Below are 16,479 nucleotides of genomic sequence, written 5' to 3'. Positions count from 1 at the left end.
GCGTGTTTCATCACAACTTCACAGCCTCTCTGTCTTCACTTGCACAGTCACACAACAGCCCGGGTTTACACATGGGACAGTGTGAACAGAATCACAACCTTTTCCAGTCTATAATATTGAAGACTCTTCAGATTTATTTTTCATTTGTGCTTGAATAGCACTGTAGGTTAATTATGAGAATCATGTTGATGACTTCTTTTGTCTGCAATATTTTCATACTTTATAAAACCTACTTAATGTAGTTTTGTGTAGCAAAAAATAACATTATCAGCAAAGTTGTTTTTTACTATGTGATGCATTTTCATAACCTTGAAGGTCTTATACGTAAAATGATTTTTTTGGAGTCAAATGGACCTGACAGTCAAAATTCTGTCCAAGAGTAATTTGTAAATAGAACTGGGCTTTTTTTGGTGTCGTCATGAGGGTTTGAAATCATTTTTGATACCAAACTGAAACAAAAGGGTATGGAGACAAGTCTAGCCACCTATTTGTGTGTTCTTGATCTACCAGCACAGGAAGGTCGCAGCAACTCACTGCCTGCTGTTGCCTGCCAACAGTGACGACAACAACAAATGTCAGGCATGTGTTAGAGGTACATTATGCATGGTAAACATGTTATTCAAAGTCTAAGTAATAGTTACACAACTGTTGTGACAACAGCTGGAAAAAATTATGTCTGTCACAAAGTTAACAGGAAGTATGATCAATAATTAGGTGGTTATATGGTGACAATGATGTGTATTGTCAAGTAAACATCGAATCATAGACTGGTTGACTATTAGTTGCTCGTCAGAGTTGGGAAACTGCACTTGGATCTGTAAATGTGTACTATTTTCCTATTTTTTCACAAAAAACTTTTTTTTACAAAGCTCAAAGACATTGTTTTAGGAAATGGTGCTCAACACAAAGCAATGACATAGAAATTGTGCATTCTTTAGAGAGCATTAATTCAAACTGTTGGGAGACATCATGCACCACAGTAATAGCACCTTGATTATTGCCCTTTCAGCACTTTGCTGGATTCGTCTATAGATCAAGTTACAGAAGAGAGATGGACAATTATTTGTTATTGAACAGCAATATTTATTTAAACAGAGTAGTTAAAGTGACATATGTGTTCCATATGCTGTATAACCTGCAGAACAGGGCAGGACAATGTGACCAAAATCTATATCACAATGTAAATGCAACTATGCAAAGATAAATAAACAATAATATACACATTTATATATTTTAAAAAACAGTGCCAGTTATACTGGCTAATATCTGGTATGTGTCCAGTTGATGGATTTGGACCTATAGTCTGCACTGTACAGGAAAACTGGTTGTAGGTTCTTTTTTTGTAGCTGTTCTCACTTTAATCCAGGCAATTTTATTTATTGAAAGAATTCATAGTGAGTAATTCAATATGTATGGTGCATTGTCCAGCCCTGCTCCAAAAGTTATGCCCAGAGTCAAGGGAACACAAAGTTTTTAACAAGAAATTGACGCGTTGGTGAGAAATGATAAATGGAACCAGTCCATGACCAGAATTTTCATCATCCCAGAGGTGGCTTGAACAAAGCAGTTAAGGTGTGAAGTAAAAACCTCCTACAGGTGAATCCGCATGCAAATCTCTTCAGTACAAACAACAGATAGTTCAAATCGGAATGAAAGCAGCTCTAACGAACACAACCGAACGCGCAACCACAATCAACAATTCATTTTCTCGGCCCCAAACCGACCCTGATGAAACGACTGATTTCCTCCAGACTGAAATCTGTGTAACAATGACTTACAATAAAATTAAGTGATTGTGCTTTTATAACCAAAAGTAGGACAAAAAAAAAATAATACAAAGACAAAGATGTACATCACTTATAAAACATTAACACCGCTCTATAAAATTTGAATTTGAAGCACTTCTGTGGCAGTAAACAATCTCGACAGTTTACAGGATGGCTGGCAATGACTGAATATCGATTACAGGAAAAATATCAAGACACTTGACAAGCAAAGATCATGTGGACCACGTCGAGTGGTCCTCATGGACAATATTTTTGCAGACACCCACGACAGTCATCGAATGTGCATTCGTCTTCATCTTCAGTGAGCAACCAGTGCCTCGGGCTCCTGGAAGCTGCGCACCCAAGAAAGCAAACAAGAAACAAACAGTGCATCAAACTGAAGTCCACAGACTTACACATGAAAGCACCTTTTTTTTCTTTTTTCTTTGTTTTTTTTTTTCTTTTTCAAACACCTAATGAGAAATTTGAAGTAGAAAATGATAGCATGTATTGTGCAGTATTTTTTATTTTTATTTTTCCCCCCACGTGGTAAAGGTCCTTCATCTGAAGCAACTTGAAGGATTTTCCTCATTTGCTGAAAACGCCTCTTAGCTTTTCAGAAACTGTGAAAACAGAACATTGTCACGTCAGTTATTCAGTCGATCAATTCATTAATTCATTAATTCATATAGCACTTTTCATACAAAGTGATGTAACTCAGTGGGCTTTGCTGAAAGATAATAGAACCAAACATACAGGCATGAGGGAAAAACGCCATTGTAGAATCAGTGATGAGGAAAAATACAAAAACCTGTCAAGGTGCGTGTATTCGTCCTGAACTGCTCAGCACAGGACATTGGGGACAAATACACGAGTGTATGGAACAAATTCTCGGTACGTTACCACTAGTGTCTCGTCTCAGAATCAACTGCATCGGACAAAGCGTACTCGGGATTTTATTTCAAGACCGGTCAAGACCACCACTGTGGCGATATCAATAAAATGCCTGTGCATTTTTGGATTAACTTGTTAATATCATTACTGTGATTTTGCGTAAATCGCTTAACGGCTGTTAAGTGCACGTGAGTGACAGGAGAAGAGGCCGTGAGAAGATGACAGCCAACTCATCTATAATCAAATGCGGTTGCCTGAACCACAAAGACTTTTTGTGCATAAATACCTCCCAGCACAACGTGTAAATTCCGCAAAGCGACGCTAACGGAGACGGCTGGGACCACGTCCAACTTTTACTGCCTTGGTCTTGGTCTTGTCTCGGTCTCGACCCCTCAAAGTCTTGGTCTTGTCTTGGTCTCGATACACTGTGGTCTTGGTCTCGACGGTCTCGGTTTAGGTGGTCTTGACAACAACACTCGTTACCACAGTGAGCCTCATATGGAGAATGCAACTGTGAAGACAGAGCTTGAGGAGCCACAAGCTCCTTCAGTCTTTATTAACAATTAGGATAAATCTCCTCTGTTATGGCTTCCCTTTAGAAATTGTGCTTTGAAATTTGCATTTCTTTCCGTACCGAAAATGTACCGAACCGTGACTTTTGCGTACCATTTATTTATTTTTGAGAACCATAGGTTAAACTAATAAGACAATATACTGATTAAGTAAAATTAACTAAAATATAAGAATAGTCTTAGAAATAAAATAAAATAATAGTTCAGTCAAGAATTTTTCAAGTACAAACTAAAGGGACTTTTTGCCGATATGCTATGATATGATAATACCGATATAATCTTGCATACTCATGTCACAGCAGATTCATTTACATCAACTTAACTGAAGTCAAGGAGGCAGCAGCCTATTTAGTGAATAACCTGAATGGCAAACCATAATTAACAGATGTTAAGTCATTGTAAATAAATATTTAAAAAAAAGAACATAAAAATAATATGCAATAAAGAGGATATGGTTGTTAAAAAACAGATACATAAATATAATATTAACATAAAAAATGAACACTAAAACAAATAACAATATTATAAAATACTGTTAAAAAGTGACACAGAAGTAAAAGTTACATTAAATGTGAGACATTTTTCAAAATCACAGTGGAGTCAGTTCATCTCACACAGACTGAGAAGGGAATTAATAAAGCAAATATACAAGCCAAGTTAAAGAGATTGATCTTAAGAATATCAATATTCCCAACTGTGGGTTTTTATTCTAATGTTGGGATATTTAAGACGTTAGGGATCGAGAGGATTCACTTAGTCATCGGGTCGAAGAAAATATGTTCACACAGAGGAACTAACAGACAGACAACAACTATAAAATCAGATTTCTGATTTCTGATTCCCATTCACCTCTTCATCCTGTCCCCCCTGTTTCGTCCGCGAGTCTCCACATGACATAAAGGTGGATGGGTTGGGATGGTCAGACTCCCTCTGAGCCTGACCTGATGGGAAAGACGGGCGACTGTACAGGAGGATGTCCCCAGATTCTGAAGGACAAACAAGCAACAAATGTGAATTGTCTCGACGCTTCAGTGCATATTCAAACTTATTTGATCTGATAGAATCATTAATCACTTTCCTTGCATAAATAGATATAATACATATTAAAACTATCATAAAATATTAAAAAGATACAAGCAGCTAGAAAGGAATAAAGGTAATGAAAGGTTAGAGGTGCAGGGAGGTGTTGGAACCCAGTCAGTACCTGAGCTCTGTCGGCCCTTGCCACTTCCTTTCCCTCCCAGTGGACTCTTGTGCTTGTCCTGGCTCTCCCTTTGCTCAAATGTGCCCTCTCTCACCCTGTGAGTCCCAGCGCTGCCTCGTCGACCCCGCGCCTCCCCAGAGCCCATCCGAGGCAGCGTGGCCCCCCTCGCTTTATAGTCGCCATGGGACATGTGGCTGGAGAAGCTCAGGGGCATGCAGGTGTCTGAGGACACAGCAGAGTCACACAGTGTCACACAGAGATACAGAGCAGTGAACGTCTTGGTTAAAATGTCTTAATATCGTTTCAATCTCAACCATCATTGAAGACGTCTTTGGGTGGGCAGCCTTGTTGACCACACTGGTTCGGTTTATGTCTCCGGGGTCTTTTATGTGTTATGGCAGGACTCATGTTGCTGTCTGTGGACAGCGGGCTGCTGGGACGCTGGGGACGCTGGCCTGGAATCAAAACACAGATTCAGCTCAAATGTAATATGTATCATATTATCAGTTATCTATTATATTTAGTTATCCAGAAAATTAATCCAATCAGTTATAAATCAACCTCTAACACCTCAAATGTGGACTAATCAGATCACTGAACCAAATCCTATACATAATACATAAATATTGCAACATTTATTTTAAATTTTGTATTGAATATTTTGATATTTTTCTGTCATTTTGTAAGAGTTATTTGTATCGGTGGATTCGCCTTTTAATGTTGAAATATATTGGTGAAAACAAATTAACGATACTCTCATTCTCTCTGTGCAGCTCAGCTCAAAACAACATGAAATAACATCTGAAGCCTCGGTTGTGTTTCATTAGAAAAGAAAATGATCCACACACTGATCAATATTTCTCTTGATCAACTCTTAACAAGCTTCACTCTTTAATTGCTTTGCTTAAACTTTACTTAAAAACAGTCCAATGTTTTTTTCTGAATCTACACTTTATTCACCATAAAGTGTCTGAAAATGACCACATACACTATTTTACATTTAACTTGTATGTAATATTGTGAAAAACACACTGTGCAATATCAGTGCATTATCCAAAGCAATATCATTGCAGGTGTACATAATAAACCCATTTTATTATTCTGTTTACATGGTGAACTGTTTAATATTGTTTTTTTTATCATTTAATATTTTATATCTTACATATACCCCATGTTCATGTTTATTATTATTTACCTTTTTCTTATTTTTTTATGTTATCTTATCTTATGCTTATTCATGGTTCTTGGGAAGTAAAATGTGAAAATGTATATTATAAAATTGCTGGATATACTGTATATATGTATATATATATATATATATACAGTATATCCAGCAATATTAAAATATACATTTCACATTATAATATTGCTGGATATACTGTATATATCTATGTATATATATATATATACATATATATATATACACAATTCAACAGGATTATATGAGGCAAATGCAAACTTTATAGTTTTGCTATCTATTTATCAAACCAGACAAAATGTAAATATATCTTGGGTTTGTTGACCTTGATTCATGGTACAGACCTCTGTTTGACTGAATTGTAATATGGAATATAATAATCTATTATACCCTATATATTTTATATTATGTTGATTGAACAATACAAAAGTTATTTGTATGAATTGATGAGTAACTTTTGCACAAAGAAATAAAATTAAATATAATGAAAGTTGTTGTCACACAAAGAAATACCTGGATCCTCGGGGTATCTGCACATGCGCAGGCCTACGATATCGCGTGAAGAGGCCACCGCCTGGTTGAAATCGCCGTCGGTAAAGAAGGATCCTTCTGAGGTGCTAACAACACTGGACCTGCCTGATGAGATGTTGTCCTCAGATGCTGAGCCCCAGCTGTTCACCATGGAGCCTGTGACTGATTTGTCCAGATCCCCAGTGCTGGAGGCTGGGGTCTGGTCCAGGCCATGGAAGAGCAGCTTGTGTGGAGTGGGGAGGTGCAGCTGGTGTTTGTGCTTCTGCCCGTTGTGGTGTTGGCTGTACCGGCTGTCGGCGAGCTCTGCGTCTGTCTCCTCCTCCTCCTCCTCCTCTGCCTCCTCCTCATCCTCCTCCTGTTCATCAGTGTCCAAGCAGAGGGGGATGGAGCTGTATGTGTGTGTTGGGGAGAGAGGACCAGGGTGGCTGCTGATGTGTTAAGGACAAAAAAAAACAAACAAAAAAACAACATTCTTATAGCATTGATCAAAAAAGTTTGAATGTTGTGTCAGGGGTGAGTAAAGGTACAGTAGGCAGGATTTTGGGGGCATCGTTGATAAATGATCATTTTTATTAAATTGTTATTAATATTATTGTTATTCCATGGTTTGCATAACCTGCATAAAATGTCTGGAAACTTCACATGACAGTCAGGTGTGGTGAAAATGTGATAGTGACATAGTGCATGGAACCGTGCGTTGGCATTATGGCTCAATAGTGTCGTAATTAAAAGTCGTACATTTTTCAAAGTTGCTTCAATTTTGATGAAACTTTCTGATGATTGTTGACCGAACAGGAAGTCAGCCATGTTGCATTTGGCGTCCACATGGGCAATTTTCGTAAATGAATGTTTATATGTTTATAGTCTTAGACTACAGTTTTGCTATTTACCCATTCACTCATACGTTAATACTGCACATCATATGGGTAATTGTCTTACCCAGGGACACATGTTGACTAGTGAAGCCAAGAAACCAGCTCAACCACTGCCACCATTAGAGTTTAAATGTGTCTCCTGATGTTATTAGAATGGCTTAACGATTAAATAAAAGAAATCCATCATTATTAACATCTATCTTTAACCACTGTGGGTGGTGCGGCTTCATCTTTTCTTCTTTGGATGGTATCTGGGGTAAAAGGTCAGCCGCCATGTGAAGTAAAGCAAATGCAGCTGCGTTATTCGCTTGTGGTGCGTTAAAAATATAGGGAGTGAGCGTAAACTTCGACAACACCGGAATACACCCTGCATACAGAATTATAATAAACTAAATAAATAATAAACTCAATGTGATGCATAGAGGGGGAGGGGGCGTCAGCGGTGGGTTTTTATGTCAGTGAGGATAAAGTGGTAGACGATGGATGGATGGATGTTTATGCTGGTGTCGTAAAGATATGTACTCCGGAACTATAGGGAAAGCTCCGTAGAGAAAAGGGCGGAAAAAGCGACCAGACTTGCAAAGTTCTTCTTTAAAAGTGTTGCAACCAAATCTCATACTTGAACTAAATGAATTCATCTGTCGAGTGTGAAACATGAGATAAGATATGAGACAGGAGAGGCTCCAAAAATATATACAGTACATTTATCTTTTTTTTCCAAACCTGCAATCCTGCCTACTGCAACTTTAATCCAGTTACCTCAGGTGTTCAGCTCCATTGTGCAGGTCACTATTCAGGTCCCCCTGTGGTGATGTCATAGGTGGGTGACCAAAGGACACTTCAGGCGGGGACGAGGCTGGTCCTCGCACAGGTGGCGTAGGACAGGTTTCTATCCTCTCCTCTGCATCAAAACTTTAAAGAAAAAGAACAAGTGACATATATTAATGTCTACAGGAATGAGAGGTGCTTGCAGTCCTGGCACGTTAGTCACCGCCCATTGGTCGTGAATTGTAAATGCCTCGGGCCTCCATCAAAAAACAAACTTCCATTATCGGAAAAATGGGTGTCCAACTGGTGTCCAATAACCTTTGTGCACCATGAGTTTTTGCATTCCTCAAACAGTTCAGTGTTTATGTTCTGTTTACTGTACGTGTCATTAAATACTTTTAATGCTGTCACAATAAACTGTCTGACAAGAGAACACACACATATTCTGCCACATACCTAAGTCGTATAATTAAAAGTCTTGCCTGTAACAACAAGGACATGTTTTGACAGAGAGTCCGCAGGTGTGCACAGCAAACAGCTAATTAAGACGGCATGGGCCTGACAGATTTATCATATTAACGTTTACAGCTTGATGATTAGCAACTTAGTGCACAGTATTTCAAGTTTAGCGTGACAACTTTCAGCTTATTTTCTCAGTTGATCTCATCCGCTGGTTTGTCAAACTGTATGAATACTTGTGTGCAGCATTGGGAGAAGCTGATACGGGTCAAAACAACAGGATCAGGTAATAAAATGATGCAGCTTAGCGACAAAGAAAACAAGTGATCTCCCACTCCCACTTTGACCCAGGACGATCCACAAAATTGTTTGGTACCAATGTGAATAAATATTCAGATTTCAAATGTCAAAATGAATTTAATTACCTATAATTAAACCTCAGCTCTTCAGTTTTTATTGTTTTTTTTACAAAATGACTGCCTATGATTGCACTTGTAATGCATGCCTTGTTTGTATATGGTGAACAATAAAGTTTCACCATGACAGCAACCACACGCGTAATCAAATGTAAAATCTGATGCAATACAAGAACCTGAACACGTCGCGTTATCGCATATGATCAAATGTTTCACAGAGCACAGGCTGTGAAGAGAGCTGTGTGCCGCCGACGTCATGTGACCAGAAAATGAGTGATAGCTACACGTGTCTGACACGCCGCAGTGAAGAAAAAAGAATGTTGCATTAAAAAAGCAGCAGCAACATTTCAACTCGGTCATGTTGCAGTGATTGATTTCTTCCATTATGGGTGCAGAATATTTCTTACACAGTTTGGCATTTTGTTTTAAAAAAAATGGCGGCTCATGATGACTCAGTGGGAACTGCATCAGCACAACTGGGCTATTAACAGGATAGATGTTTAAAATATACTGCAAAATCAGCGCTGGGCAGGTTAAGACGATGTGAGTCACTCAAGGGGGTGATGAGTTGAAGATGAGGTTCTGTCAAAGTTAACCCGTTAATTGGTGTGATGAATACAGCTGAGATGAATGCAATAAAATCATTTAAAACAATAACGCAAGTTTGTGTTCTGACATGAGAGCCGGAAAATGATCCGTGCCAAACAGTCACTTTGCCTGCAGTCCGTCAGATACGAGAGACTGAGATAGTAGCTGAAGATGGAGAGAGGTGAGCGATGTCAGGTGTCAGGTAGAAACAAGTTGCCATGTTTCTTTTTTGTTGTTGATATAATTCAATAGCCATGAAATATTAAAGGCGTGTTTGATTCATTGCCCTCTTGAGTGACTCAGATGTGTTCAACTTGTCGATGATTTTCTGGAGCACCAGGGGGGACCTTTCTGTAGCTCACACTAGTGCTGTTTTTGTTTTGTTGTTGTTGACTAATATCAGTATTGGTAGATACTCAAGGCTGTCATATTGTAATTGGTATTAGACAAAAAAAAAAAAGTGTTGTGCCATTCTGAGTGTGGCTTTTCCGCCCCTCCTTACCTTCTGTCCATGGGTAGGCTATAATCATCACAGTCCCAGGCATTAGCATGAGGAGCAGACAGGGCCTCTCCCCAGCTTACTGCATTATGTTTTGGCATCTTTGGGGCCCGCATTCCCTTCTTTTGATTCTGACTCCCTAGAATGAGTGAGAAAACACCAAGGTCAGCACAGACCTCTGTCTCGCCTCATCAATATTCACAGTGTGCAGCTGCTGGCCTCACCTGAGGTGCTGTTGCTGCCTCTGTCTGAGCTGTGGTGGGAGCCTCCTGTGCTGTGATCGCGGCTCTGGCAATAGCTAATGGTTTTGGGATGGACCCTGGCCTCGTTTCCCTGCAGGTGATCTTGAGACAGAGCAGAAAGTACATTTGTAACATCTTTTTTTGCTTCCTCATGAAAATATCCTTGATTTCAGGAGTGTTCCCATCCAGGGTCTATGGGCAGAAATACTAGACACCACCTATACGTACATTGACACTGTTGCACTGCATTGTTCTCATGAGATATTTATTTGCAGTCTAGAAGTGTTAAAATAATAACTATTTATATCTAACTCATGTTATATTCACACTATGAAAATGAATGTTGACATCCTTCCTGGAATGTCAGTCCCATTAAATGTGACTGACTCTTACAAACTGGACCTTTAAGTGAATTCTATGCGTTAGTTCACTGAGATAAGGCTGAGGTGACAGAACATTTTAAGTCCTCCTTAAGTCATCACAGAGAACAGATAAGTGATCAATTAAGTTAAAAAATAAGGATAGATAAACATTTCATTGTTGCTTTCATCTATTATTGAAGTAATATTGTAGGAATGTTAGAGTTTCCTTTTTAATCCACACATACAGTAACTCCCCTCACAGAGGAGAGATTTTCTTTTTCTTTTTTACATACTAAAGAGAGATCTTTAGATGTATTTAGATAGATAAAAAGTGTTTATCTTAAGTTATATGGTTTTACTTAGGAGTTGAAGATTGTCTTAGGGCACATTTGCACATCTAAATTCTAAATGTTCTAAATTTTAAAACCAAATCCATTGGTTTACTTGTTTAATTCAAGGTCAGTATCACCACACTTCATGTAGAATATGAAAGTGCAAACTAATACTAGGCCCCGTTTGTGATTTTTTTACTACCTTTAAGGAAAGGTAAGGTACTGTACATTTATTGTAGTTGTGTAAATAACACAACAACAACAAATGCAATTTATAGTATTACATTACCGAATCAGTTCCATGAAGCTCTGTATCAATATGGAAATATTATGTTTGTATTTAATCTTCTAATCAATAAATGGCAGCAGGATTTTGACGGTCTCCATCTTGTTCCACAAGACAAAAACAACTGTATGTAATATGCATAAAACACTGCTCTCTTTTCTATGATAGTTGTTCGTTTTAAGGGACAAAACTAGTAATGTATTCATTTCCCCTGTATCGGGATGTGGATTGTATTGTTAGATTCCTGACAGTACAATACTATGTTTCCACTGCACTGAAATTCAGAGGGTGGAGTGGCGTGACATAAACCATTGTGTTTAGTTGCATCTATTTCTCCACCTCCCACCAGTGTATACATTTTATTGCATTATTTATGTTTTTTTTTTCAAAAAAGCTCATAAAAGCAGGCTGATGAAAACCTACCAAATGGCACAAAGCCAATGCAACGGACCAATAATTCACCTTTGTTTAACATGTTTTGCTCCATTATGTTGTACTGCATCTGTGCTGCCATCTCCTTCGGTATGGGGGGAGGGTTGGGGGGCTGCTTCCAGCACGGCATGTCCAGAGGCTCCGCGAGCGTGCCGCCAGTAGAGGCTTTGCTCTTGATGCTGGCCTGGATGAGCTGAGTGGTGGCGTACGGGATGGGCTCATACATGGCCGCGGAATCTCCCCCCGGACTCACGTAGCCCATGTTGGCGTTGTTGAAGGTTTTAATCTCGTTGAGCTTGTTGGAGAGGTTCACGTCGCTGTAGATGGCCATCTCGGGAGCGAGCTGGCCGCCCTGTTTGTTTTCTGCGTGGTTTCCGTAGTTGGCGATGCAGTCAGCTGAGGAGGAGCGAGAAGAACAAAGCAGTCACAAAAAGTCACAAAACCCTTCTGTATTGCTGCCTGCTGCACAACATGTTTGATATTTATCAGACACACACAATCTTGTGAGCCGAGACCTGACCTCAGCTCTGCACTGACCTGGCCGGCTGTATGTTGTCATGTTGCTGTCACTGGTACCATTGCCATTATTACAGCAGTTGATGCTACAGTCCTTGTGATTGGCACATGCATTTGGCCAATTGTCTGGCAGCCACAGCTGGTTCAGAGGTTCACCCATACTGAGGAGGCCAGGTCTGCAATGAGGAGCAGCACAGTGCTGTCAATCAAAACCGGCTGTCTTCATATATCTCACAGACATAGAAAAGGACGAATAAGCACGGGGTGGGACGTGTCCATGTCATCATTTACAGAAGGAAGACAGCTCCCCCTAGTGTACACCCAGCTTCATTGCATTTATTCTGGTCCTCTTTTATAAGAACTCAAAGGGACACAAATATCACTCACCTGCCAGCACTGCACACAGATTCCCCTCTTTGATACGCAACTGCAAAGAGAAACAGAGGGGGGAAAAAATACATGAAACCGTGACGAGCTGTCAAAAAGAAGACGAGCCAAAGAAAGGGAAGAGCATAAAAGGCAGGAATAGAGTCTAAAGAAAGGTCTGAACTCAAAAGAGGGCACTTACTTCAATACACACTTCTATCCTCAAGGCACAGAGTCTGGCTGTCAGGTTTAATTCCAATAGAAACAACACAAATAGTTCCTTCTACCTTTACCCACCTCAGCGTGACAACAACATTTCTCCCACATAACACACACGTTTTATTCAATAATACCGTTTCATGTATTAACCTATAGTGAGCGGGTGCAATCCAAAAAGGGACTCTTGTCTCTGACTAAATTCATTTTTGTGTCATTCTGCCAAAAAAAACACAAAACAACACACTTAGTATGACACGGTTGTGAACAAATGTGACATTTTTGATGTCACGTTTGTTGTGAGGAGAAAATGAGCACATCTATCAGCACATCGCAGTTCTATTATTGTCAAAAAAGAAATAAATCCAACAATTCTAAAATAAATGACTGCATAGTCACATTGTGGTACTGATCAATAATGACACTGTTCTGTCATCTCAATCAATATGATGTTTTCTTCTCTGTATTTATGGATTGGCTGAGTGCAAACAATGATGTATAGCATTCAGTTTTGTGTTTTCTTTTCATACTCAACATTGTTGTACATTGATATATGACTATAAATGACCATTCATTGCAATATTTGATCTTCAAGGCCCCATTCAGACCTGGTATTAACATCCTTTTATTTCCACCTGTTCTTATCAATGATCCTCCTGTTTAAATGGAAGGAGTGTACATATAAAAACCTATCTATCTGTCTATCTATCTATCTGTCTATCTATCTATCTATCTATCTATCTATCTATCTATCTATCTATCTATCTATCTATCTATCTATCTAATAAATAAGGCTTGTAAAATCATTGGGAGTGAGCAGAAGCAGCTGTGATCGTTATATAAAGTATAGGTGAAACAAAAAGCCAGAACAATTGTGTGTGTGTGTGATCCTGTTCATCCAGGTTTAGTTTTGTTAAACTGCCCTCAGGAGGGCGCTGTAGATCCAGTACAGCAACCGAAAGCTTTTACAACAAGTCATTCACAGTAACTGCAATAGCTATGTTAAACTCTTCCACACCACCCACACTGGATCAGTCTACATTATCTGTATCATGTGTGTTTTAGTTTGATTCATTCATTACAGTCTTGTAATCCATGTGGTGTTTATCGTATTATAAGTAAAAAACTGTGACGCCAAAAGACAAATTTCCACATCTATGGACAAGAAAGGACGTCTGTTATGACATAGAAACAAGAGTTTACATACCTGTCGGTGTGAAGGTGAATGATGGAACTGAAAGGACAAATGAAAGAGAGGGAAATAGTGAAATCAGCTCTGTGGTACTTTTGCTTTATGTGCTTCATATATGAGTACGAGGTGCTTTTTCTAAACGTCAGTGCACGCAAACCTCTGCCGTGTGTGATGCCCATCTCTTCATATAAAAATCAGATGTGTACAAACATTTAAATAACCACATGTCAGCCGCCGTCCCGCTGCCTCATGCGTGTCCAGGTGAAGGTTAATGGGGGTGACAGGCAGAGGAGAAAATAACAGTGATATTCCAGCAGACAGGGTAATGGCAGCTTGACAGGCCTGTACCTCCAAGAACTGTGCCATGTGGAGGAAATGACACCCTACAAATGAGCGACTGAAGGTCAGCCTTTGAATGTCTGCATAATCGCAAAATGCAAATCTGCTCCTGACGTCTTTGTGCCAGGGGAAGATTAGACCTGAGTATTTATTTTTAAATATTTGATGTGTGATCTGCTCATTAGAGTCGGGAAATATTCCTTAATATCAGTGAGATGACGACAGCTGTTTAGTGTGGTGGTCATGCCTTGATCCTTTCATCAGCCACCGTTAAAAAAACACTGACAGGTGGAGTCGTGAGTTTAGTGTGTTGTAGGTTGCAAATGAGCACAAACACAGTGCATTTATCCATGAAACACACACATCTTTTCTAAAATATCCACCTATCAGAGGCACACACACACACACACACACACACACACACCTTTGCGGATCCCGGTGTATGTGCTGCTCAGGCCGCTTCTCTTCTTTCTGTGGCGGTAGAGCCAAACACTGAAAATCATGAGGACCAACCAGCAGGTGGCGCCAATGCCAGCAATAAAGGCTGGCTGCCTCACCACATCTGAGATCTGAGAGAAGGTGTCTCTCTCCTCACTGATGTCCATCATCTGCCCCGCCGAGTCTGAAGAGTGAGAGACGTGTCATTACAGTCATAATGCGTTGACGAGAAGCACAGCAATAACAAAAAAAGTAGCAGAAATGAAGATGTTGAAAATAGAGCTGAAACAATTAATCGATTAATCGATTACTAAATGAATTGACCACTATTTTGATAATCGATGAATCGGTTTGAAGTTTTTTTCATGATTAAAACAAGATTTCTGATTGTTTAAGCTTCTTAAATGTGAATATTTTCTTCATTTCTTTGCTCTGGATAACAAAGAACTCATTAAAAGTGAATCATTTTGGTCATTTAGACATTTGAGAACATCATCATTTCATCAGGTTTGAAGATCACCGATCAATATTTTTTAAGGTTTTCTGATATTTCATGGACCAAACGATTAATCGATTCAACGAGAAAATAATCGACAGATTAATCGATTATGAAAACAATCGTTAGTTGCAGCTCTAGTTGAAAACTAATAGTGCATATACAGGTGAAATGCATGTGTGAACAAAGATACAGTTTGAATTTAAATCAATTATTTAAACTGTGTGTGTAAAACAAAAGCAGACTTTCTCCTTCACATATAAAATATGTTCGAAAATAGTGGCCAACAAAAGTTTCTCTCCTGTCTTCTGTTCAAGAATTTTTAGAAATATGGTTCCATGACGCACATGAGCCATAGTTATCCTAACTCCCCCTAAAATGCTGTAATGATATAAAAACCTTCAGCATGTTTTATCAGCGATTTACCACTCACTCACAAGTAAGTGCACCTGCTCCTACACTGCTGTCTTTGGTTTATTAGCTAGACTCCTCCTGTCTTTACATGTTTGTTGGTCAATTGGTTTAAATTTAAGTGAATATTCTGCACAAACTCTTACAAACAATGACAGTCAGCTGCTGAATTTTACACAATTTAAAAGCCAATTGTTAAACTGATAATCCTTAATGAAGTCAGGCCCATGCTTTGATGATTCATTTCTAATTGGTGGTGTTGCACAGTCCTGTACAATAAATAATATTTTGCATTAACATAATTTTTGCATACAATACAAACTTAAGGTATGCAGTATAAGCATACATTACATACATACATACACAAATACACATGTGTAAATAATTGTTATTAAATATATAAATAAATAAAGGACAAGAGCGAAAAACGTACTGCAAACATAAAGTAACCTCACAACATAGTTTTCAATGACTTAGCAGGACCATGCCAAGTATTTAAAGTGTTCTCATTTGGACAGTTTAAAGCGCCATATTAAAAAGATAAGATCCAGTTGTAATCAGTTTACAATCCAGTTCTTAATTTTTCTTGAGAACTGATGTAAGAATGAGTAAATATATAGTTACACGGACTGATTCACATATCAAAATAGAAAAAAGAATAATGCCCAGAACAGACATTGAACACAAAGTGCAAATTGGGCCAAAACATTATCATATATTCATTCATTCCTTCATTCTTTGTCAAACTCCTACCTAACTGAAAGAACGTGACATCGCTCCTGACCCCGGGTCCTGCACTGTTACTGGCCGCAACCTCAACACTGTAACGGATTCCCGGTGCTAGACTGGAGATGAGCACGGAGGAGGAGGAGCCGTCGACCGACTGGTTTACGTGGTAGCGACTCTCGTTGCCCAGGCACCAAATCTGTCAGGAGACGGTGAGGAGGAGACAGGATGACAGTGAGTGCCTGAGGACACGTCCGGCCACACAAAGACAAGACACGCATGAAGAGTCTCAGAAAAATACAAGTCACATTTTAACAGGGGATTCAGAGCATTAGTACAGAAGAGACAGTCAGTC

At 39.1% G+C, this 16,479-nt stretch overlaps 1 protein-coding gene across 2 annotated transcripts in view; it reads right to left on the bottom strand.

Moving 5' to 3' along the window:
* Positions 1-1,065: 1,065 nt before the first annotated feature.
* Positions 1,066-16,479, bottom strand: part of LOC131458375 (roundabout homolog 1-like) — a 128,738-nt gene continuing 113,324 nt past the window's right edge. For both annotated transcript variants that reach the window (XM_058627431.1, XM_058627432.1), the window contains 14 exons: positions 16,152-16,323; positions 14,478-14,675; positions 13,730-13,756; positions 12,328-12,367; positions 11,962-12,116; positions 11,455-11,820; positions 9,995-10,114; positions 9,774-9,909; positions 7,800-7,952; positions 6,148-6,593; positions 4,751-4,891; positions 4,437-4,658; positions 4,082-4,218; positions 1,066-2,389 (listed from right to left, as the gene is read on the bottom strand). In XM_058627431.1, coding sequence (XP_058483414.1) covers positions 2,375-2,389; positions 4,082-4,218; positions 4,437-4,658; positions 4,751-4,891; positions 6,148-6,593; positions 7,800-7,952; positions 9,774-9,909; positions 9,995-10,114; positions 11,455-11,820; positions 11,962-12,116; positions 12,328-12,367; positions 13,730-13,756; positions 14,478-14,675; positions 16,152-16,323 — 2,328 coding nt within the window. In that variant the 3' untranslated portion in view covers positions 1,066-2,374. The remainder of the gene's footprint in view (positions 2,390-4,081; positions 4,219-4,436; positions 4,659-4,750; positions 4,892-6,147; positions 6,594-7,799; positions 7,953-9,773; positions 9,910-9,994; positions 10,115-11,454; positions 11,821-11,961; positions 12,117-12,327; positions 12,368-13,729; positions 13,757-14,477; positions 14,676-16,151; positions 16,324-16,479) is intronic.

Source organism: Solea solea, chromosome 4 (genome assembly GCF_958295425.1).
Source record: "Solea solea chromosome 4, fSolSol10.1, whole genome shotgun sequence".
NCBI lineage: Eukaryota > Metazoa > Chordata > Actinopteri > Pleuronectiformes > Soleidae > Solea > Solea solea.
This window is presented reverse-complemented; position numbering and strand designations above follow the sequence as displayed.